The sequence below is a fragment of the Bombus pascuorum genome, chromosome 7 (assembly GCF_905332965.1).
Source record: "Bombus pascuorum chromosome 7, iyBomPasc1.1, whole genome shotgun sequence".
Classification (NCBI taxonomy): Eukaryota; Metazoa; Arthropoda; class Insecta; order Hymenoptera; family Apidae; genus Bombus; species Bombus pascuorum.
In genome coordinates this window covers 2,634,183-2,658,037 of record NC_083494.1, presented here as the reverse complement: position 1 = coordinate 2,658,037, position 23,855 = coordinate 2,634,183, and the positions used below count along the sequence as shown (strand labels likewise).

At 31.8% G+C, this 23,855-nt stretch overlaps 1 protein-coding gene across 4 annotated transcripts in view; it reads right to left on the bottom strand.

The window, feature by feature from the left end:
- Positions 1-2,344: 2,344 nt before the first annotated feature.
- LOC132908999 (amphiphysin) overlaps positions 2,345-23,855 on the bottom strand; it is a 139,120-nt gene continuing 117,609 nt past the window's right edge. The window contains exons 3-9 of one of the 4 annotated variants that reach the window (XM_060963551.1): positions 7,788-7,978; positions 7,339-7,611; positions 6,700-6,818; positions 6,573-6,616; positions 6,207-6,404; positions 5,348-5,526; positions 2,345-5,198 (exon numbers count right to left, since the gene is read on the bottom strand). In XM_060963551.1, the coding sequence (XP_060819534.1) occupies positions 5,118-5,198; positions 5,348-5,526; positions 6,207-6,404; positions 6,573-6,616; positions 6,700-6,818; positions 7,339-7,611; positions 7,788-7,978 (1,085 nt within the window). In that variant the 3' untranslated portion in view covers positions 2,345-5,117. The remainder of the gene's footprint in view (positions 5,199-5,347; positions 5,527-6,206; positions 6,405-6,572; positions 6,617-6,699; positions 6,819-7,338; positions 7,612-7,787; positions 7,979-23,855) is intronic. The other 3 variants (XM_060963552.1, XM_060963553.1, XM_060963554.1) reach the window with 3 other exon arrangements.

The following is a 23,855-nucleotide window of genomic DNA, read 5'->3' as shown; positions in this document are numbered from 1 at the left end:
TTTAGTTATTGCATTGTTCTTTCTTAATTTACAATGAATGAAAAACTTTCAAATTTTTTTATTGTTATAAAAAATGTTCCTATTTAGAAAAAGCAGTATGCTCCCATGTAAATGTTAACAACTGGTATAATTCATCTACACAGTCTACACTGTACAATTTAGGAATGGTAAGTTTTAAATATTTTAATTTCATTTCTATCTGGAAAATTATGAATTAAAAATAAATGTTTTCCTGTTTAACTAACAATCATTTAAATAAAATAATAATGAATATGTTAATTACTGTATAAAGTTTTTTCACGAAATGTGGATAATCTTAAAATTTAAATAAACGAGAGGTACAAAAATAAATGAAAATTATATATAAATGCAGTATATAATACAAAAGAATGCAATACTTAAAACGATAAACATTAAAATCCTACAACTTAAATTTATAGTTATCAGTTATACATATAATAATAGGATTAGTGTCATAATATAAGGTTTCATGAAATGTACAATTTCCCTATATCATTATATACATATAATGTATACATATATATATTTCTTAGTCAGAGGACCAAAAGCAATAGATAGAATAAGCCATTTATTTTGTTATTTATTTATCATCTACATAGTTTATTTTACATTTTTGGCACAATTTGGGTTTTGATGAATCCTGGACATGGGATATTGCTACTATTAAATATAAAAATAAAATTATGACGAACACAAATACTATATCATGTTCTTATCATATGTATATTACCTGTATTTGAATCCTTTATATAAAGTTTTTCTCCAATTAATTTAAATAATGCTACAATTTCATTATCACCATCCTTGTTGTCAAAAACTTTCGTAATTTTTTCAAAGCCTTCACAAAGTGCCATTAAACGCCTGCAATATTGTTTACTACTTATGGAATCTTTTTTAAACATTTTTGTAAATAAACTATTTACTCTTGTTTATGCCATACATGTTTATCAGTTTTGGTAATTCCAAATCTAACATACATCTACTTCGTTGATAATTGCTGCGAATAGTATCGTATTGTTGATGTAGTTTCTCTATTTGTGATATGGATAATATAGAATTACTAAGAAAGTTTTTAAAGTTCTTTGTTGCTTTGTAAAAGTCCTTTTTCCTTATACAGTTATTATTCATCAGATCATTAAAATGCTTTGGAAGTGCTATGTGTTCTGAACACTGTTCCATCAAATCTTGTAGGATCATCAATTTATTTTCTTTCTGCGCTTTCAACTAGTATGTATCATATATTTATAATTTTTAAAATAACTAAACTACATGTATGGAATTATATATGAATGATTAATTAAGAAATACCCAAAGATGTATAGTACTAAGTACATAATATATATATACATTATTTTTTGTTAAGACACAGTTAATATTAACTATAAAAAAAATAAAAATTATTCTTTGAATTCTCTCATTTGGATTATAATGATCAAATAATGATCACAATTTTTAATTTTCTATTTTATACATATATGATAATTGAAGTAATCGTTATACCTGTTGGAGATGCATTGTTAAATTTACAGTATTAGGTTCAGAATTCATAGAGTAAGGTTGAGGAAGTGCAAGTAGATGACTAATATCAAGCACCCTACATGCAGTTAATTGAGATACTTGCAAAGATTGTCCATACTGAGCAAGAGCTTCAAGAGCAGTAATACTTAAATTTAAATGCCGCATTAAAGCTGTTTGTCTATCTTCCGCTAAAGCCTCTTCTATTTGAGTTTCTGCTAAATGTAATTCTAAATTTCCTCGTATTTTTTCAAATTCTTGGCATTTCAAATAATTCAATTTCTATAAGTAATATATATATATATATATCAATATATCATAAACTTTTTTATCTTACAAATAAAGATACTAAAATATTGCCTTAAAATTTTGTGATTCGTAAAAACTTAAAGGCTTCGTTCTTCCATTATTCTGCTTATCACATAAACCATAATGTGATGAAGTTCTTTCGAAAGGTTTACATTGATGTGTTATTGAAAGTAGAGGTGACAACAACTGCGATGCATACAGAGGTACTTCTTCTTCTGATGTTGGTGTGCAGTAGAAACAAGGTTTATGTAAATTAGAATCACTCCATCGTTTATATCTTTGCTCATGAAATCGTGACATCTTTTATCTTCAAATAAATTCCTGTTCTAGTTACATTTTTAATTTTAACTTTTGTCATTCAAATCCAATGGTTTACTTACATCATGAAATTATTTATTAAAACAAAATATAAATTTTTAATATTTCACAGGAGATAATTTTAATAGATTAGTATAAGGGAAAGGTATATTTTAAGGTTGAGTATTAAACAGAACACATATTTGAATCATAAACACTTATGTTACAAACCAGTAATCATTTATTATAATCGTCTTCAATTGAAAAGGACAATTAAAGCGATAAATGTATATATATATATTATATATATACATATATATACGCATTATAGTTTATATTAAGGTTATAAAGATATGACTAACTGATTCAGTAAAATAAACAACAAGACATAAAAATGACAAATGATATAACAATTGATTGCTCCACTGCTACACTAAATTTTAAACCTCAATATTATTACTTGGGTGCATTCAAAATTCTAATTAATATTAACAATTTATGCTCCTATGTTACATTAATAAATAAATACAACATAAAGAAGATAAGTAGACATAATTATTACTTTCAAGCACATTTCGTTGTATAATCTATCTTTGAAATTATTCGTAATAATGACCTTATGCTACAGAAGTATATTAAAATGAAATATTAAGTGCAATTATTTTATGATATCAGTTATAATTAACTAACATATCATTTACATTATATATAATATTGTTGGCAAATTTGTAATGTACATCGTTTTTACCGAAAAGTAAAAAAGAACAATATATCACTTATCTTCTTTAAGTTAATTAAATGCATTTGTTTAATTTTCCAATGAAATAAATAATTTATCATATTAGTAATATTAATAGACCTACTGCCGAACAATTAGTATTATTCGTATTATTGCTGAAACGCATATAGCTTTCAATACATTTTGTAAATATTCGCGTTTTCAATGTCCGTAACTGTTCTAGGTAATATCAAAACTTGAGTTCAATTTTAATCTAACAGTCGCATATATAACATTTTGGCACGTTCGCAATACATATTTTGGATATTTCTTTTTTAATTATTGCAAAGTATACTTAAAAATGAACAAAATAGATTAATTAAAATTTAGAACAAACACTTTTCACACTTCACTTTTAAATCGTATATTAAATGTGATATAATATAACAATTTCAATGATAACAGATTATATATTAAAATTTTATATTGCTTTTTCTTGAAAGAAAAATTTTATTTACTAAATATTTATTTGTATGTAGTTCAATGGAATGTACTTGTGTACTTATTCAAATTATGTCATAATTGCAAGAGTAATATTAAAGTGAAGCATGATGTGTCGTATTATAATGTATAGCTATCAATTTTTTTGTATATTAAATTTATTATATTCTTGATATGAGTTGGAAATTCATATGGAATTTCCGTATAAATTACTAGATTCTAGTTATACATACTTAAAAACAGAGTATACTGATGCTATTGTTTTTGTTATTATTATTATTTAAATATTTTTTTGCTTTTCAATTACTTTTTCTGTTGGTCCTCTTCGTAGAATATAAATATACGTCCGTTCCCTATCATTATGATTATCATAACTATGTAATTGTAACATGTGGTCAACATATTTTCTTAATATGCACCTGTAATATATGACGCATTAACATATTCGTCCACAGTTTGAATTTGTACATGGGATTAATAATTAGTGTGACAATGGATCAATCGGTCAACCATAAAACTTTTCATTTATAAACAATCCAACTTTCCTGTGTTCTGTATGTCTCAGATCAATACAGTAAAATAAAAAGACACACAACTTAATGGAAGCTGAAATCAGTAATCTCCTCGCACTACTTCGTAATCATCTATTATTATAACGCTATTTGTTACATAAAGTTTGATGTAAAATTTTCTTAATAAATCTATTTAACGAGTATTAATTAGCACTACAAATTGTTTTCCTTGGACCACTAGTTCTATTCTTGCTACAGTGGATGTAAGGGCAGTAATAGTAATTTAATTGATCATCGCCATTCGATGTTCTATGTATGTATACCAGAGAAAGATACTTAGTTATAGAACAAATATATATAATATAATAAAAAATATAAATAAATTTTTAAGAACGAATCTTCAAATATGTGTCATTAGTAGAACTTATAATACTCTTCTCAATAGAATTATGTAGAAAATTTTATTATCCTAATGCTCTCATTAATTTAAATATTATAATATTTTGCTCTTATGTAGCAATGTATTGAAGTAAGGATGTATTAGTTGTATTATTTCGTTATATGCTATTGAATTGCGTTGAAAGTTTGGCATGTTATCTATGTTAATACCGTTGTCTGGGTCGAGTCCTAATTTTTCGTCACAAAGTAAATAAAATCTTAATATAAGAATGCAGACAGATAATTGGATTTTTAAAGTTTGATAACTGGCTGCCAAAAGAGGGCATTATAGAGGTGTCTTAAACATTACAATTAGTTCTTACTGATAATTTCAGTGGCCACAAAGTTATTCCATAAAATATTCTTAAAATGTATAATTCTATGTACACTTTCATAAAATAATATTAATTTAATATATAAGTTTTATATTATAGTACTGCGTGATGTATTACAATATATTATTTAATTACTTAAATATTTCATTTGATTATTAATGATGTGTATTCGTACATGGGATATGGGAGAAAAATCCCATATTACAAACAATGAATGTTGGCACAGACAGTGGCTGGGTTAAGGCACTTTGGGGTGCTTAATTTTCCACAGTACCCTCCAGCATAACTATCTCATCACACCCCTTTCCCCTTCCCATTGCCCCTCATTGTGTATTTATTATTTATTTCTTTCATATGTATAATACCTCAGATGACTGTGTGATTCTCACTTTGAATATTGTAACTATTCTCAAAATAGAATACGCCGTTTCAGTGAGCATTGGAGTGTAATAGACGAATTTAGTAAATTTTTCACAGTGGTTTTGTGAAATTTGCTGGGAACATACCCTTTTCATTAGTATCTTCTTTGATGCCCATTAACCAACCTTGTTCCTAAGGGTAATAAAAAGTTTCGTTACACTTTTTATTATTTTCAGTGTTACTGTTAGTATTGTTACTATCATTAACATGATAATGAGAATTATGTTGTATCACATTTGTATATATAAAGATATCAAATGAATTACTAAGAGAATACAAACCTGTTCTTCTGGATCATCATACTCTACCACACGAATAATATCACCAACATCAAATGACAATTCATCCACGTCTTCACGTCTATATTTGTAAGTAGCCTTGACTCTGTACAGAACACCAGGTGGCAAGTTGTCAGTCGTTGCCCCTAGAGAGAAATTGGTACCATTTTCATATTCCACGTCTAAAATAATTGAATCCGCCTCATTAGTCATGGACCTGTGATATAGTTCTATTTAAACTTTAATTTTCATTGATTATGTGCAAGACCAAATTCAATTACTAAAATCTTCCATCAAGAAATTTTGATACATAACAAGGCCAGAATTAATAGATAAATTTCGTTTCATCGTTTCAACAACATCCATGCACAATGGGCAGGCAGCATACTTCTATCAACACAGTAGAACAATTTTACATGTACACTTGTTACATATTACTTTAACATATAATTTGGAAAATTGTGTTATTTTTGGACTAGAACGAATCTTAACTCTTACTTATAAAGTATATGCATCTTATAAATACGTGCTTATACAAGTACGTATCGAAAAATTATAAAATACACACTAAAGAATATTTATACATACATTATACAATATATCGTTATATTTAGGCAATAATATAGCTTTTAACCGAACATGTATAAAACACTCTCCAAATTGTACTGCAGACAATGCAGACTTAGTCAAGATTAGTTTAGTAACATATTCCAAAAATATTTCTTGATTACTCGTATATAGACATTTTTATCTAGCAAACCATTTCGACGAAAAGCCTCAATCATCGGTGTATGAACGTTCATCTTTAGAGACGCGAAGAAGCACGCAACCGATGACATTTACTCCCACGTTACATACTTACCAACTGGAATATCGTACAGCTCTTCTACTCGCTTAGAGGCCACAACTGTGTTTTGCGGAGATGCATCCTGATTATTGAGAGAATTATCATTGCTGTTAGCATTGCTGTTAGCATTGCTGTTAGCATTGCTGTTAGCATTGCCATTTAATTGAGTAGTCGGCGATGTGTTTCTTGCTTCTGGAGCAGACTCATCCACGGCTGTAACATGCAACAAAGCTCACTCAAAACTACACATTGAGCCACATAATTATGTCTGCGGGAACGTCTTATGTGGCATAACTACGTTACACTCATGCAAACAATATTAGTAAACAAACGATTCAAACGCACAAAAGACGTGTGTAGATATGCTGTATGCGTATTTACCTGGCGAAATGTTGTTCTGAGCTGGTTGTGTATTGATTATTAAACTAAAACAAGTAAAATTTGCTTAATCCATTGCTTATGGTATACGTGGAAATAAATATCTTGCTGTCTTCAATCGTTTACTTACGCAGAATTGGCGTTAGGCGATTTTGGAGATTGTGGCTCTGTACTCTTCTTCAGCGTGTATGATCCTCTCTGGCTTTCGTTGGCCAATTTATCGACGATTGCTTCTAGCTCAGAATAGACCTAAAATATAAGTGTATGATATATAAATTGTATACTTAATAAAAATATCATATAATTATCAGATATACAAGTATCAAATATTCCAAATTTATATATAATAGATATCGTATATTATATATTATATATTAAATACTGTATCAGTGGCTTTTCACGTCTATACCTATCGTACAATAAGAAGAATAAATATCGTAAATTTTAACGATATTATCAAGAAGATATTTGTACATCACCAGATAAAAGTTATCAATAAAAGAATCTTTCTATTATCTCTATAATTTCAAGAGAGTACGTTTTTTAATTAACAAATAGGGATATTTAATCGGCAAACAAAAATGATCTCTTCCAACTAAATTAATGTAACAATAAATCGGTATATGTATATCGCTTGGTCGTAAATTCTCCTCTGTATAGCGTAATAGATACAGAACCATTAATATAAAGAAACTGATGAAATTAATGAAAATAAAATACAATTTGTGCATAGAAATATATGCAAAAGGAATGTGGTCGTTAAATATACCTTAGCACTTTCAGTATGGAACACTTGTTCAGCGGCGAATAGCGTTTGTAAATTAGTAACGAGGAAGAGAACACGCGAATCGTACAAAGCTGGTAGCTCGTCATGAAGTTCGGAATTTAGTTGCTCGTATGTACGCTTAGCTTCCTCCAGTAACTCTTTTCCTCGAGAAACTTTCAGCTCGTCCCGTTTCCTTGGATTACACTGTAGCGATTGGAAATTATGTCTTTGACTGTCATAATCTACTAGCTTCCGTCCACGCTTGTCAATTTTTTTCTGCAACAAATATATATCATGATAATTTGCATCCTATAATCATATTATTATTTCCTATTGATTCCAATTGATATTCCATTTAAAAATTCTAACCTTCTTCTAAGAGTTACATCGATTATATCAATTTATTTTCGTACGACAATATGTTCATTCACTGTTACATGAGACATACGTACCCTCATCTCTGGGAATTGGCTCTGATATGTGTTGAGAGGCACGAGAACCTGATCAGCAAGCTTATGGGTGAAGTCCTGCCACAGCATGTCTAAATTTTGAGCCTGCACGTACAAAAGATCATGTCCTGTCCATTGACTTTCGTAGATCTCGTTTAGGGAATCCATGAGTGTTTTCGACGCTGCTTGAACCGCTGTAAACACACAAACAGAGTAGTTTTAAGAACACTATTTAAGTAATGATACGTCACGCTTGTAGCGCACAGTGATGCTTCTGTGTTTCTTTCGTTAGTAAACTAGCGCATACTGATAATTCTTGAAACATTAAATTTTATTTTCGTGATTTACTGTTCTGGGAGAAGATTAGTCTGTATAATTATTACTTGAAACTATGAAATTATATGAAAATTTATACAAATTTCGCTAGGGAAGATCAAATGGTTTCCAATGGACGCATCATGTGTGGCGTGTGTCTTATCCGAAAGCGGAGGCGTTTCAAGGCCGTTTTCATCTTTTTAAATGGAACTATACATTTTTCTATACAATATTTTTTTACTTCTCTGCAAAAACAGGTACTTGGGTCAGAAAATTATTACCTCGAAAGATATTTTAATCTCAATTTTGTGAAACTTATCGTGTGAAAGACATTTCACACAAATTTTAGACATTGCTTTATTACTTGATCCTTCATGTGTTAAAAATATTCCTAAAGTAGCATTATTCTCTATTTGTCAATTTCTCCAGTGTAAATGTGTTTCAAATATTAAAATATCAAATATTAACACTTATTTATTTATTCAATATTATTAATATTATGAAATATCATGAGAATATCAAAAGAAAATAGATAGTAATACAAAATTATAAATTCTCTCATCTCTTGCAGAATAAGATCCCTGTCAAAATAAGAAGTCTACCTCCTGCAACAAAATATCCTAAGAGTATAAGAGTGCATCGTGCCTGTAAAATTCAGCAGCATATTTCGACCCTGGAGCGGGAAATCTGTAATCTGAGAGATTTTTGGAAACACGAGGACCTCAGGTCTCCTCAGGATCGCATAACGTTACTTTAGAACTGTTTCCTTCCATCTTCAAAGGACTCACATCTATATATAATTATTATATCAAATCAAAAATACTTCTGTCTAACTGTGTAATTATTTTTACTAATTTTATAGAGCAGCCTTCGAACCACATAAAAAAGACGCGCGCAGTTTCATCGTCAAATTGGATTATTCCTTGCGAGATCTTTCGGTTACTCTCGAGGGCAGTGAATGCCGCCAGATTTCACGGCAAATGAGCAAATCCGTATCGAAAGATCCCTAACAAATATGCAACGTCGGAAACGTGTAATTAAACGCCTAGGCGTGAGTAAGTCGCATACCAAAACACGCGGCCCAAAGTTCCTTTATACTAATTTATACGGATTTCTTACTTTCCCAGGAAACAACTTTTTGCCAAGAAATGTGCGATTAGAGGTAATTACTTTATTAACCTACTTCCAGTAGCAACTTGCGTTCACTCGCTCGCACGACAATCCTACAGCGATGAATTCAAATCTATAAGCAAGCAGGCTTGCCGATATTACAGGTGCCGATATTGACACTGTCTTACCTTTTAATTTGCTTTGAACGTTCATGGGATTTCCATAATGCGCGTATATGGTCAGTGATATCAACCGATATAAATCAAAAAGTTTTTTTTTTTATTTTATTTTGGTTTTTTGCAATTTATCTTTATGGACATTTGGTAAAGTGTTATGTCTTATTGGTGAAGAAAAAAAAAAAAAATAAAAATAAATATAGCATGTGGGTGGCTACCCCCAGCGGGGTGCCAGTTTCGTTTTTTCTAAGTTATATCTTGTAAATCAAAAAGTGGAGAAAAATGATCGAAGTATAGGTATCGCCTCTTTAGAATTTTTCTTCGGGAACCTAAAACGTTTATTGGACATTCGCGATGTCGCATACCGCGATGGATGGACGAATGTATTTTTACATTCATGCGTTTAAAAAATAAAAATTTACAATATTTCGTTACGAAAAAAGTTATGACGTTGGCACTGTGCGAGCTGAAACGGCACAAAGAATCATCCACTAGCGACCCGACTAACAAAACAACGACACCTCTATTCAGATACAGTGTCATTATTGGCTAACAATTAGTCGGTTGATTCCCCTTTCCTCTGTGTCGTTTCAGTTTGCTGGTAGTGTTAACATCTCATCTACCTATAACACGCAGGTCATTTACTTTTCTTTCTTTTCTTGAGAACATTTACAATTTATTTATGACAAAATAAATAGGACGATTATATATCATTGACATTCATATCGTCAATATTGATTTACATCATTTGTATTATTGATATTGATATTTATTGATATCTGGAATTCAAATTGATACGTCGTTTAGCAGGGAGACGACAAGAACTGCGAAATCTCAAACGAGTTGGCTATATGTGCGTTGGATGCTCTCGGTCGAAAACATCCAAACATAGAAACAAATGAAACGAAACTTTGGACCTGGCAAACGAGAAAAGGGTTTGGGCGCACGGCTCTTCGTTTCCGAAAAATTAATTAAAATTTTTATTTAAAAATTAATTGGTGCAGCAGCTTCTTGTGTTTTAAAACACTAAACCTTTGACTGTTTTCAAAATTGAATTTAAAGTCGTGCATTCGTTGTTATTTCTTTCGTTCCTCTAACATTCTCTAAATTCTTACGTTTATCTGATTAATCAATTTCTCAATTTTTGTTAATACAAGAATTTGCATAAAGCTAGACGAACTAAAGAAATAGCAACGAAAGTACGACTTTAGATGCAATTTTGAAACCAGTTACAATTTCCATCCGCAAAATCGTACAAATACGCAGTGCTAGTATAATAAATAGAAACAAACAAAGACTTATAATATATAAGATAGACTGTAGGAATTTAATATTAAAAAAATGATATTAGTATCAAAAGAATTTATAAAGCGTAGGATATGGTCCCTGGTGTTTCTCCGAAATTATTGAGAAGCTTCTCCCACTCTGAATCTTATCGTTTTAATATTTTCAATAGCTTTGCTCTGCTTACAAAATTCGTTGTATCTCGAACGAAGAAGATACAGCATATGTTTTTACAAAGCTTCTTCATTGTTTTTAGATGCACAATCAGCTCTGCAAGTGGGGTCCACATGTTACGTCACATCCTGTGTACGCAAAAAGTTTCTGTAAATGGCCAAATATTCTCGCGAGCAACTGTACGTGGACACGAATTCGCAGTCGCGAATTATTCGAATTCAAGCTACTCAGCTTGCTCGAGTGAAATTGCTGCAAGTAAAATTTAATTGAAGAGGCGCTTAAGAGCATCTTTCACGATGCTGCGTCTCGACAAACAGCAAAAAGAGGAAGGACTCGTGTATCTGCCAATTTGCATACGCATAGCGAGCATAAAATTCCGCCTCGTGCGATCTCTGTACGATTCTCTCGAGTCAGTTAGGCGAGTTACGTTAGACTCGTGTAATCCCGCAACGTTTCATACACTGACGTCCACGAGTCACCGAACACTTGCTCGTTTTGCGCAGGATGATTTTTACAATGTAAATATACGATTTCTCGACCGACTTCGTTGTTTATCCTTAAGCTACTTACAGTCTATTTAAAGTGTGCGTGATTTATTTATCGTGCTATGAAACAATCTGTAGATATCGTGAAGCGAAATTAGCGTTTACGTGGAACGCTGAAATTGCATAACGTTAAAGGTATAAGTATTATGTAAGACGTTTGCAAATTATCGCAAATATACGAAATATACATCGATTAAATTCGCTAATTTAATTTCCGCCTGCGATCTTATCTCGGGCAACCGCGTAGAATTGATAAATATTGGTAAAAAGGATAGTTGATATTAATTAGTTTAAATAGAAAGTTAATAATCGAAGGTAGAAAGATATTCTACAAATATCCAAGTTCAACTTTCTAAGTCTGTTCAACGTTTAGATCTTAGAAAACGATTGGAATATGTGTTCCCAATCGCGTTCTAAAAGTTTCTCTAACTTTGACGAAGCGTGATTTATCGGAGACGAACATGGAATTTGATCGATGCAGTTTCACTTTGAATTTGGTGGAACGTTGAATTCGAGTTGTAGCAAAAAGTGCAGAATTAACAGTAGAGCAACACGGTCTTCTATTACGATGCTGGAAGTATGATAAAAATATCAATGTTCTGACTGGATTGCATCAAGTGCCTAAATACATGGAGCAAGTGCAGCATATTTGGCATATCAGTTTGTTTATAGCGAATAAAAAATTACGAGAAGAAATAAAATTGTATAATACCACAAGGAAATTAATGAACTTCTGTACGTCAAACTGCCGGCAATGGCGAAAAACGAAGAGTATCTGGAACTTTGGCTCGATCGAAGGATGACGCAAAGCAACGATTTTGTTACGGTGCAAGTAATTTGGAATAGCGGTATCTCAATCTACCTTCGCTGTAGAAGCTAAAAAACAAGAGGAGAGTAAAATTATTTTCTCCTACGATCTAATCTCGTACGAAGATCATAGCACAGAAACGATCGTCTCAGGAAAATTTCGATTCTGTGTCTTAAAATTTGCTTGCGTTAGTCACAGGTGTAACATCCGCGAAAATAACCAACACATTCACGATGTACCCACGTTTCACACGTGAGACGCTGCACCCACTCGTCTCCTTTTTTGCCTTCGCCGTAGTTTGCACTGCGGAAGAGACGCGCAGCATCCAGCTTGCTGGGTTTTGCTTCGGAATTGCGAGCCAGTAACGTATCATTTAAAAGCGAAAATTTCATGTGGCATTTTGTACTCGCGAAACGTACGCAAAATCAACTCGAAAGCATAAAATTAATATGCGAACGAGTAGATCAACTGTTGCAAATTCATGCTCTTTTACTCTGCGGATCGAGTCGAAATTAGGCTTCGTTCACAAACGTCAGTGGTCGACTGGTGATCCGCCTCTTTCGTTTGCGCTGTTACAAATTAGACAACGTTTTGTGTAGTTTCTCGTAAATTTCCCGACATACGCTTTTCTGCGACTTGTGCGCGACACTGTACGTGTCGTAAGAATCGTTTCGTTCGAAGTAAGCGAGCGTCCACTAACTTGTAGACGATTGTGTACGGTTCTCTGTACGTGTGATTCGACAGCAGAATCCGCGAGAACCGTTACACCGGTGCGCAGTTCCAGGGAAATTCGGGGAAATTCATCGATACGGGAAGGTTCGTTCACCGGCGAACGCGCGTTCCGCGAAAACCACGCGATTCATCATGAAGCGGAAAGCTCGTGGACGCGAGCATCTATCGACAGGTTTCACACGGACCGACCACTGGCACAGCGCATGCGGGTATTTATATGCGAATACTGTTACGTGCCGTCTCTCGGCTGATAAAAGGAAAGGTAAAAGCCATCGGCGTAGAAACGGATTTCCGCGAAAAATTGCGAATGCGGCACGCTTTATCTATTAACTGAGAAACCATCGCCGTTTCCTTATTACAGTTTACCAATGTGACAAAATCTCCCATCCCGTGAAGCTTCTTTCTGTTACACCATGTTTCGAACACGTTGTCCACCGTTTCGTACAATTCGCTTTACAGACATCCATTAAATGAATCGAAGGACAGGCAAGGAATGCTGCGGAACAGCTTCGTGCAGAAACTTTATTTCTGACGCTTTTGGTGCAGCGAAGTGACAAACTTGCATACATTTAACGGTATCGTTTATGATGCGAAGATATCGCGTATAGTGCTGCGAGCAATTAGAGACTCGAATACACTTTCGGTGTTATTTCTTCGATATCTGCGAGAAACCACTGATCAATCTTGTGAGAAATATATTAATACATTTGGAACATATTTTTTTTAAATGCAATATTTATAATACAATATTTTTACATTCACAGTGCTGTGAATGCTTGTACATTCAGACACATTTTCTTCTTTATTTGTTCAAACCTTTGTTCTTGTTTCCAAGAAACCAGTGATAATGTTTGTATATGGCAAGTGAAATTGTTTTTGTGAAGGTAGATTGATTGCTGTGGGATATCAGGAGATGTAATCGAAATTCTTTTTCTTTTCTTCTTTATTTGTTCAAACCTTTGTTCTTGTTTCCAAGAAACCAGTGATGGTGTTTGTATATGGCAAGTGAAATTGTTTTTGTGGAGGTAGATTGATCGCTGTGGGATATCAGGAGATGTTACATGGAGAGCTATTGCCCTTTAACCGAAATTCTTTTTCTTTTTCTTTTCTTCTTTATTTGCTCAAACCTTTGTTCTTGTTTCCAAGAAACCAGTGATAGTGTCTGGATATGGCAAGTGAAATTGTTTTTGTGAAGGTAGATTGATTGCTGTGAGATATCACGAGATGTTACATGGAGAGCTATTGCCCTTTAACCGAAATTCTTTTTCTTTTTCTTTTCTTCTTTATTTGCTCAAACCTTTATTCTTATTTCTAAGAAACCAGTGATAGTGTTTGTATATGGCAAATAAAGTTGTTTTTGTATTGATAGATTGATTGCTGTGGGATATCAGGAGATGTAATCGAAATTCATTTTCTTTTCTTCTTTATTTGTTCAAACCTTTGTTCTTATTTCTAAGAAACCAGTGGTAGTGTTTGTATATGGCAAGTGAAATTGTTTTTGTAAAGGTAGATTTATTGATGTGGGATATCAGGAGATGTAACTGAAATTATTTTTCTTTTCTTTTTTATTTGTTCAAACCTTTGTTCTTATTTTTAAGAAACTAGTGATAGTGTTCGTATATGGCAAGTGAAATTGTTTTTGTGAAGGTAGATTGATCGCTGTGGGATATCAGGAGATGTTACATGGCGAGCTATTGCCTTTCGTAACCGAAATAGAAGACAAAAGAGAATTTTTGTTACAGGAAAGTGGTTCCAAAATTGCGCGATAGAAATATCACGATGGCCAGCACTGAGTGCTGAACTCGATCGAAAACCTGTGGGAAATTCTAGCGAGAAAGCTTTACGATCAGGAAAAGCCATCTATAGAAAATACGGTTGAACTTAAAAAAGGAATAAAATCCGCGTGGCTGAATATTCGAAACGAGAGTTTAAATAAGTTGGTGGATAGTGTACCTAATAATTGGATTAATAAAAGTAATCAAAGACAAAGAAAAATCCACTAAATATCGAATGAAAACATAACAAAATTAACATCGTTGAGTTTATACTTTCACAGCCGAAAACACAAATTTAGAAGAAAATTTCATTGTTTGCAAGCTTCGAAAGAAGAAAGCTTCGGTTTGTTGTATCTTCAGTTTCGCATTATATTGTAATGTAAAATTACATAATGTGTGTTTTGTCAGTTTCTGTTTTAATATTATGACTAATCGCAAAACAGCATTTATAATTATTCATTGTATATACTGTATATAATATAAAGATTACAAGACACGCAAGGAGCACTGTATCTTTAAATTTATCGTAGTATCGATAAAGTAACACAAGAAACTCCTGAGAGTTCAATTTTGTTATTGGAAAAGTAACTCGAGATAATTGGACAACCCGCATCATTCTGCTAAATGTAACTGGGAAAACGCAGCTGCCCTAAACACGGTAATACGTCGATACGTTAATTACGCTATAATAATAGATCTAATAATAGACGGTTGATCTAACAGTAGACAAACTCGATTATGCCAATAGGTTTAATTTACCTGTCAAATTAGCACCAAGCGTATAATTTTCAAACTGCAGACTTCAAAAATAATGCTATGCCAACTGATATATATATATCAATTTAATGACAGGTAGATTTAATGATACAGTGACACGTTTGACTACAGATTTAATTTTAGCGGAGAAAGTATTGATATAATCGCAATCACGCGACATAAATACCATGCTAAATACATAGCGTCATCCTTGCGGAAGAAAATATCAAACGATATATTTATTTTGCATAAAACATTACGTAAAATTATAGGAATAAGAAAAGTTTCGTTCGAGTACACCATCGGAAAGACTACGCCACTGACGTAGAAAAACAAGAGGTTCAAAGTGCTCGACGCTGTAGACGTTGTTCGTTCTTGATATGCAACTTGTTTCCGCTGTGATTTACTTGAATTTATCTGCATGTAAATTACTCCATCATAGGTAGCATTTGTGCACTCTGAAATGATACTAGTCGTCGAAGATTGCGATCATGCGAATGAAATATATTTGGAAACCGTATCATCTACTGCAGCCACGATAGAATTCGATACCAAAGATATGGCAAAAATATATAGAAAATATATGTAATACGTTCTTAAATTATAGATATAAAATTATAAATAATATCATCATATCACATATAATTATTCGTATATATAATAATAATAATATACATAATAAATTATAATTATTATTATACGTAACAGATAAAAACATATCTTCCATCTATGGACAAAGTACAATGTCAGTTACATTCTAAATATGTGAACGTGTAACAAATATGAATTGCTCCTTGCGTACGATTATAAAATTATATGAAATACAATGAAGAAATGTCAGTAAATTATTTGGTATTTAGTATTATAATATTAATATACTGCTACGACTGACATCAAAATCACGACTTTCTATAATACAGCTTCTACTTACGTAGACAAACTTGAACACGACTTGACAAAGTTGCAGTTGCTTCTTAGCGTTTACATCTAGCAAACAATTGCAAATATCCGATCTTCTTCTAAAATTTCCACTTTCTCATAATTATAATAGTGCTTCATTCTCATTACTTTATTCGCTTTTTTTGTTCGCTTTTACATTGCTTCAATATCCAAGGCCATTAGCAACGTCGTACAGTTTGTAGGTTTATATCTAAATTTACCATCTTTCTGCTACACCTCTGAATCTTTGGCAGAGAAATTGAGCGAGATTTATTAAGAGATTTACTTCTTAATTACATTGCTACTGCGAGATAATTTATCCAATGCGATAATGATACATCTCTGATACGTAGATTTCTCTCTCACTATAAATTACATAAAAGATATAACTTAGAAAAAACGAAGCTGGCACCCCGCTGGGGGTAGCCACCCACATGCTACATTTATTTTTCACCAATAAGATATAACACTTTACCAAATGTCCATAAGCACAAATTGTAAAAAAGCCAAAATGAAAAAAAAAAAAAAAACTATAAATTACATCCCAACATTTTACCTGATTCCTTGGAAAAAAGCAATATTCCAAGAATCCTTTCAAATTCAAACGTTTCTTAACCCTTCGCACTCTGAATTTTATTCCAATTTCGTTACCAGCAGCTGCCAACGCTTTTAAGTGTTTTATTTGAAATTTACTTCAACTAAACAATAAGACAATTTAAATAAACAAAGGAAGAAACTAATTCACTTAAATACCAGTTTTATTCTTATTATTTCTGTATTTTGTAATTTTTAAGTGTATGATATATCTTGAAACAATTTCCAGGACGCAAACCTGCTTTTCTTTCGTACGTTGCGCAAAACAGGTGGAACTTTACCTGAAAAAAATGGGACTCGACATAGGAGTGCAAAGGGTTAAAGATTAGATGTAACGTTTATGTTACAATTCACTGACCTCCTGTACATCACGAGCCCCGACTTTGGACGTACATATATATTGGTAATCTTTATCAATGCAAATATTCTTTATCAATACTCAAATGATATCATCGTTGAAAATTCATACGTTGGAACAGCTTGTGTGAAAAACGCGCGTATCTATGCTTAGGTAATGGGAAATGGAAGACGTTCTGCGACGTTAACTGCAAGAATGTGCGATAAAAAAACGTAGGTGTTCGTTTGAAAATTTAATCCTCAGCTTCCCAGCGCTCTTCGAGAATACTCGAACGTATTAAATTTGCGACCACGCAAAGTTAAACAAATGTCAGCGTATTATTCTCTTTTGATATCCCAAGAGTTCTCGTTTCGCATACTTTTGCGAATGCTTTCGAACGTAACTTAAAATACTTCAGCGTTTCTTTAAATTTCATTGCACACGTATATTTTTCTATTTACGTGTCACAATTTGCAATACAGAGTTCTTCGCTTTGCTATGGTCAGTTAGAAAAGACGACTAAAGAGCGACGAGGAACAAACATGTGAATCATCTTAGCGACGATCAGCCAGATGACAACATGTATATTTCCAATCGACGAGTATTTCGAAACAGCATGATTAAACTTTTCGCATCTACGCACGAGATGTTGTTTCTGCTGTAAACGAAACATTTTCCACGGTTTTTTTTTTGTTGCAATAATACGAGATACTTCGTTCACAATTTTGGGATAAAAATTACTTTCTATGACTATCACACAGATTTAGCGACAAGATTTAGTTAAATAATATCATAGCGATACGCTACTGAGTAACTCCAATCATCACAGTCTGCGCTAATTATTATTGTACGATAGATTGCACATACACGGATTACAGTAGAGACAGAAATTAGTACTAGAGGTATTTTGGCTATGATTGGAGAAATTAGCAGAGGAAAAATTAATAGGTAATATCTAATAATTATAATAATAAAATAAATAGTAATATCTAATAATTTAGTAGAAAAATGTACACAAAATGCTCAAAACAAAATATCAAATATGTCTACTATTGTATAAGTATGATGATCATGGTTGAGGCTGTATGGTAAAGTAAATGATCAGCATCACTCATAATTCTTATACTTTACTTTACCCTTGCTATTTTCTACAAAACATTCAGTTAATTTCATGTTACTATGAACGTTGTGTCAATTGTTCAAATTCATTGTTCTATACTATATATTGTTACAAAATATGTATTTAAGAGAATTCTTGTGTAACAACATCAAGTAGTTTTTATGAACTATTTACTGATTATATTACATTTATTAATTTTACATTTACATAACTAAAATTACATTTATTAAACAGCTCTGGTCTTGCATAGCTAGTATGCAGTCTAGAAAATATTTATAAAAATTGTCACATGTGAATTCTTCTCTAAAGAATCGAATCTAATTAATTGGTAATTATACTTGAAAATTCTCCAGTTTGAAACAATATCACGTATTTATGATCAAATGTTTGGTGCAATCTACCCATATGGATGAAACTCCTATTAATATTAATTGAACTATTGCGAACTTACGTTGACTAATTGCAAGTCGATTAAGTTGACTTTTGTTACACGAATCTGCTTATTTCCTGCTAGATTCATATAGAAATAAAATTCTACTGTATCTTAACAAAAGCTAACTTTGATATTCGTCAAAACACTTGCTGTTTGAATAAGCACAAAATTAAAAAACGTATGATCATTTAGCCACTGTATAACAATTAATAATACATAAATGTATATATAATCAAAATATATATTTTGATGGATTTAGTAGTTCTAGTGAAACCGAACAGAGGAAATGTTACCCTTTCGAAAGCAAATTTCCTCCCATTTCTCCCCCGTAAGTAGAGCGCGGATATCTAAGCAAATGCATATTTTTGCGAATAAAATTTAAAATACCTAAACAGAAATTTATTTTCCCTGCTAGATATCATACCAAGTATCCACTGCGCTGTAGGTATCTTATAAATTTTTGCATATTATGTGCATTTTCTATACTCTTGCATTTTTGAAATTTACCATAAATGCATCAAAATCAACCGGATTGTAAGAAATCATATTTGACCAGAAATATTGAAAAACAGACGCGAGATGTCTGGTCGTAGGGTCGCGAGATATCTCGTGCAGAGATGCGAGACACGCAGTTGAAATCAGGGCCGTTTCTCTCAACGATTGACGTTGCTACGAGTATTGCGTAGGGCCTGCGCAGAAAGTACGGTCGTTATTCAATGTCTGCGTTATTCATCCAGCCCCCATTCACCTGTGAAACGTACGCAACCCCACGAAACGGAGTACTCGACACGGCTTTTTCAAGCGGCATAGTACGTACGCACAGTTGTACAGAAATTGACTTTCTCCAGGCTATGACTATCAGAGAGATGTAGCAGACGATCTGGACCACACAGCTCGAAACGTTTGATTTTACGAGGCAATTTACCTCGCCAGGTGAATAACCCTACGAGAGAAATTGATTCGACCAGAGCAAACTCGGGTAAAAGGTTGGAGGTCGTTGTATTCCGATAGAATCGCGTTATATGGCTATCGATAATGCGAAAATCGTTTCTCATGTCGTTTTCAGCGACCCAGAGGAATGAAAAAGATCGCTGCATAAACGAGGATGCAAACATTTGTAATTAGACCGTTTGTTGCGAATCGACCGCGGATATTTATGCATTTAAATATTTGTGTACCTCGTTAAAGAAACAGAAACTAAATGAACATCCTTTTCATCTATTTCTGTCATTAATTTCATAACTATCATAAATAGCACTTTATTTTGGATATTTTATATATTCTTGCACATTTCACGTGTGTTCCATACATTTCTTTTTATATTTGTATCTTAATTTCATTTATAGCAAATTTGAAGGTACAGGTGAAGGTACAGGTACCGCGGATATCTATGCAAATTTAAATATTTGTGTACCTCGTTAAAGAAACAGAAACTAAATAAACACCCTTTTCATTTATTTCTTTCATTAATCTCATAACTATTGTAAATAGCTTAGCACTTTACTTTGGATATTTTATTTATATTTCTTTTAGTATTTATATCTTAATTTCATTTATAGCAAATTTGAAGGTACAGGTGAAGGTACAGGTACTGCGGATATCTATGGAAATTTAAATATTTGTGTACCTCGTTAAAGGAACAGAAACTAAATAAACACCCTTTTCATTTATTTTCTTTCATTAATCTCATAACTATTGTAAATAGTTTATCACTTTACTCTGGATATTTTATATATTTTTACATATTTCACATGTGCTCTATACATTTCTTTTATATTTATATTTTAATTTAATTTGTAGTAAATTTAAAGCTACAGGTATTTATATTCTAATTTAATTTATAGTAAATTTAAATATACAGGTATTTATATTTTAATTTAATTTATAGTAAAATTGAGGGTAAAATTCAGCATGCACACAGTATTTATTTATTTCAGCCTATTGACGTAGATATTGGATTTGGTTTCGTATAATTTACAGACAATATGAAGCAAAACTAACACTAAACATACAGAGAACTATAATAGCATAAAACTACATCAATCCTTTGATTATCCATCGTCTTTATTTCTAAATGCTTTGTCATTATGTAAACTTTCTCCTGGTTACACTTCATCCATTCATTCATTACCTATCTGCTTCCTTTTACTTGTACTTTATTTGTTACATATTTGCATTTATATTTGCAATAATTGTATGTCTCTCCACACTCGTCTTCTGCTTCTACTCCTCTCTATTCACGTCTTTCTTCCTGTTCTAATATTTCCTCTCTATTCTCCGCAACCACCTTATTGCTTACATATTTGCATTTTCTTCCAGAATTTCCTCGACCCTCAAATTCATTCTGTCTGTCGTTTAACATTCCTCCTTCCAGTGCTTCAACAAGTCCCCTATACAACGCTTTCCAGCATCTTCCATACAATGCACATCTCCTCTCCTCTTCCTTGAAGCAGAACTCGTTACAATATGCAAAAATATACAATATAAAATATCCAAGTGTAGCATCTATTGATAGCACAGATCTTCGCTTAGGCTAGCAGAGTAAGGAATATGAATTTGCAGAAAAATTCGCTGTCCGATAGTATCGTGAAATTCGTTGAAGTGCAAGACTTATACATGTAGACAAGCGTCCTTGATTTTCATATTAGGTCAAGTAATTATGGTTCTTCAGCAAAACATCCTCGCTACACACGCATATGTAATTTAAATAATGTATCAATGCCTAGTTGACAAAAACGTAGGATGCAATCAAGTTGAAAAATTGCTTTACACGATATTAACAAATACTGGTGACGAACCAGAAGTACATACACGCAGGTACGTCCAAACACCTTTCAAATTCAAGAGTGCATCTTTGTTAGCTTTCTAACTTTCAGCGTCTTGGAACTATACACTGGCTGATAATATGTATTATACATATTTAGTATATAATTAAAATATAATACAATATAATATAAATATAATATTTATAATTATAGTATATATAATAAAATTCATATATAATTCTCCTTATTATCATATATATAAGAAAAGTATATATCACATGATTTTCTGTTCAGTTACTTTGAAATGAATAGAATATAAAGATATCTTTTAATGTCCCTTTTGAATCATTTTGCTCAATTTCAGTCTACCATCACTATCAATCATATACATAAGAAAAGTATATATTACATGCTTCTCTGTTTAGCTACTTTAAAAGGAATAGAATATAGAGATATCTTTTAATGCCTCTTTTGAATCATTTTGCTGAATTTCAATCTACCATCGCTATGAATCATATATATAAGAGAAGTATATATCACATGCTTCTCTGTTTAATTACTTTGAAATGAATAGAATATAGAGATATCTTTTAATAATGTCCCTTTTGAATCATTTTGCTCAATTTCAGTCTACCATTACTATCAATCATATACATAAGAAAAGTATATATTACATGCTTCTCTGTTTAGTTACTTTGAAATGAATAGAATATAGAAATATTTTTTAATGCCTCTTTTGAATCATTTTGTTCAATTTCAGTCTACCATCGCTATGAATCATATATATAAGAGAAGTATATATCACATGCTTCTCTGTTTAATTACTTTGAAATGAATAGAATATAGAAATATCTTTTAATGTCCCTTTTGAATCATTTTGCTCAATTTCAGTCTACCATTACTATCAATCATATACATAAGAAAAGTATATATCACATGCTTTTCTGTTCAGTTACTTTGAAATGAATAGAATATAAAGATATCTTTTAATGTCCCTTTTGAATCATTTTGCTCAATTTCAGTTTACCATTACTATCAATCATATACATAAGAAAAGTATATATTACATGTTTCTCTGTTTAGTTACTTTAAAAGGAATAGAATATAGAAATATTTTTTAATGCCTCTTTTGAATCATTTTGTTTAATTTCAGTCTACCATCGCTATGAATCATATATATAAGAGAAGTATATATCACATGCTTCTCTGTTTAGTTACTTTGAAATGAATAAAATATAGAGATATCTTTTAATGCTTCTTTTGAATCATTTTGCTCAATTTCAATCTACCATCGCTATCAATCATATACATAAGAAAAGTATATATTACATGCTTCTCTGTTTAGTTACTTTGAAATGAATAGAATATAGAGATATCTTTTAATGTCCCTTTTGAATCATTTTGCTCAATTTCAATCTACCATCGCTATGAATCATATACATAAGAAAAGTATATATTACATGTTTCTCTGTTTAGTTACTTTGAAAGGAATAGAATATAGAAATATTTTTTAATGCCTCTTTTGAATCATTTTGTTTAATTTCAGTCTACCATCGCTATGAATCATATATATAAGAGAAGTATATATCACATGCTTCTCTGTTTAGTTACTTTGAAATGAATAAAATATAGAGATATCTTTTAATGCTTCTTTTGAATCATTTTGCTCAATTTCAATCTACCATCGCTGTGAATCATATACATAAGAAAAGTATATATTACATGCTTCTCTGTTTAGTTACTTTAAAAGGAATAGAATATATAGAGATATCTTTTAATGCCTCTTTTGAATCATTTTGTTGAATTTCAGTCTATCAGCGCTATCAATCATGTTTAAAAGTATATATATAATTATCAACTGAGACAGGGATTACGTTAATCTTGACCAGCTTGGGATAGGACATTATTTATCGCACAAATTATCTTTCAAATTTCAAAATAATTTTTAGCAAGACTGCTGGATTGCTACAATCTTTCTGGAACCACTGGAACACGGTGTGTAACTTGCAACATGGTGATTCTCTTATGAATGAAATTTAATGTTCCATGGGAAAAACCTATAGTTTTTCAAATCTAATTGTATAGCAGCAATCCATACTTTTACATCATCAGTTAAAAAAAAAAATTCGTTGAAAAAGTGAAGTTACAACTGCATTACAACTGTACTTTCAAATATTTACTGAGACTCTTAGCAAGAGTAGCACATGG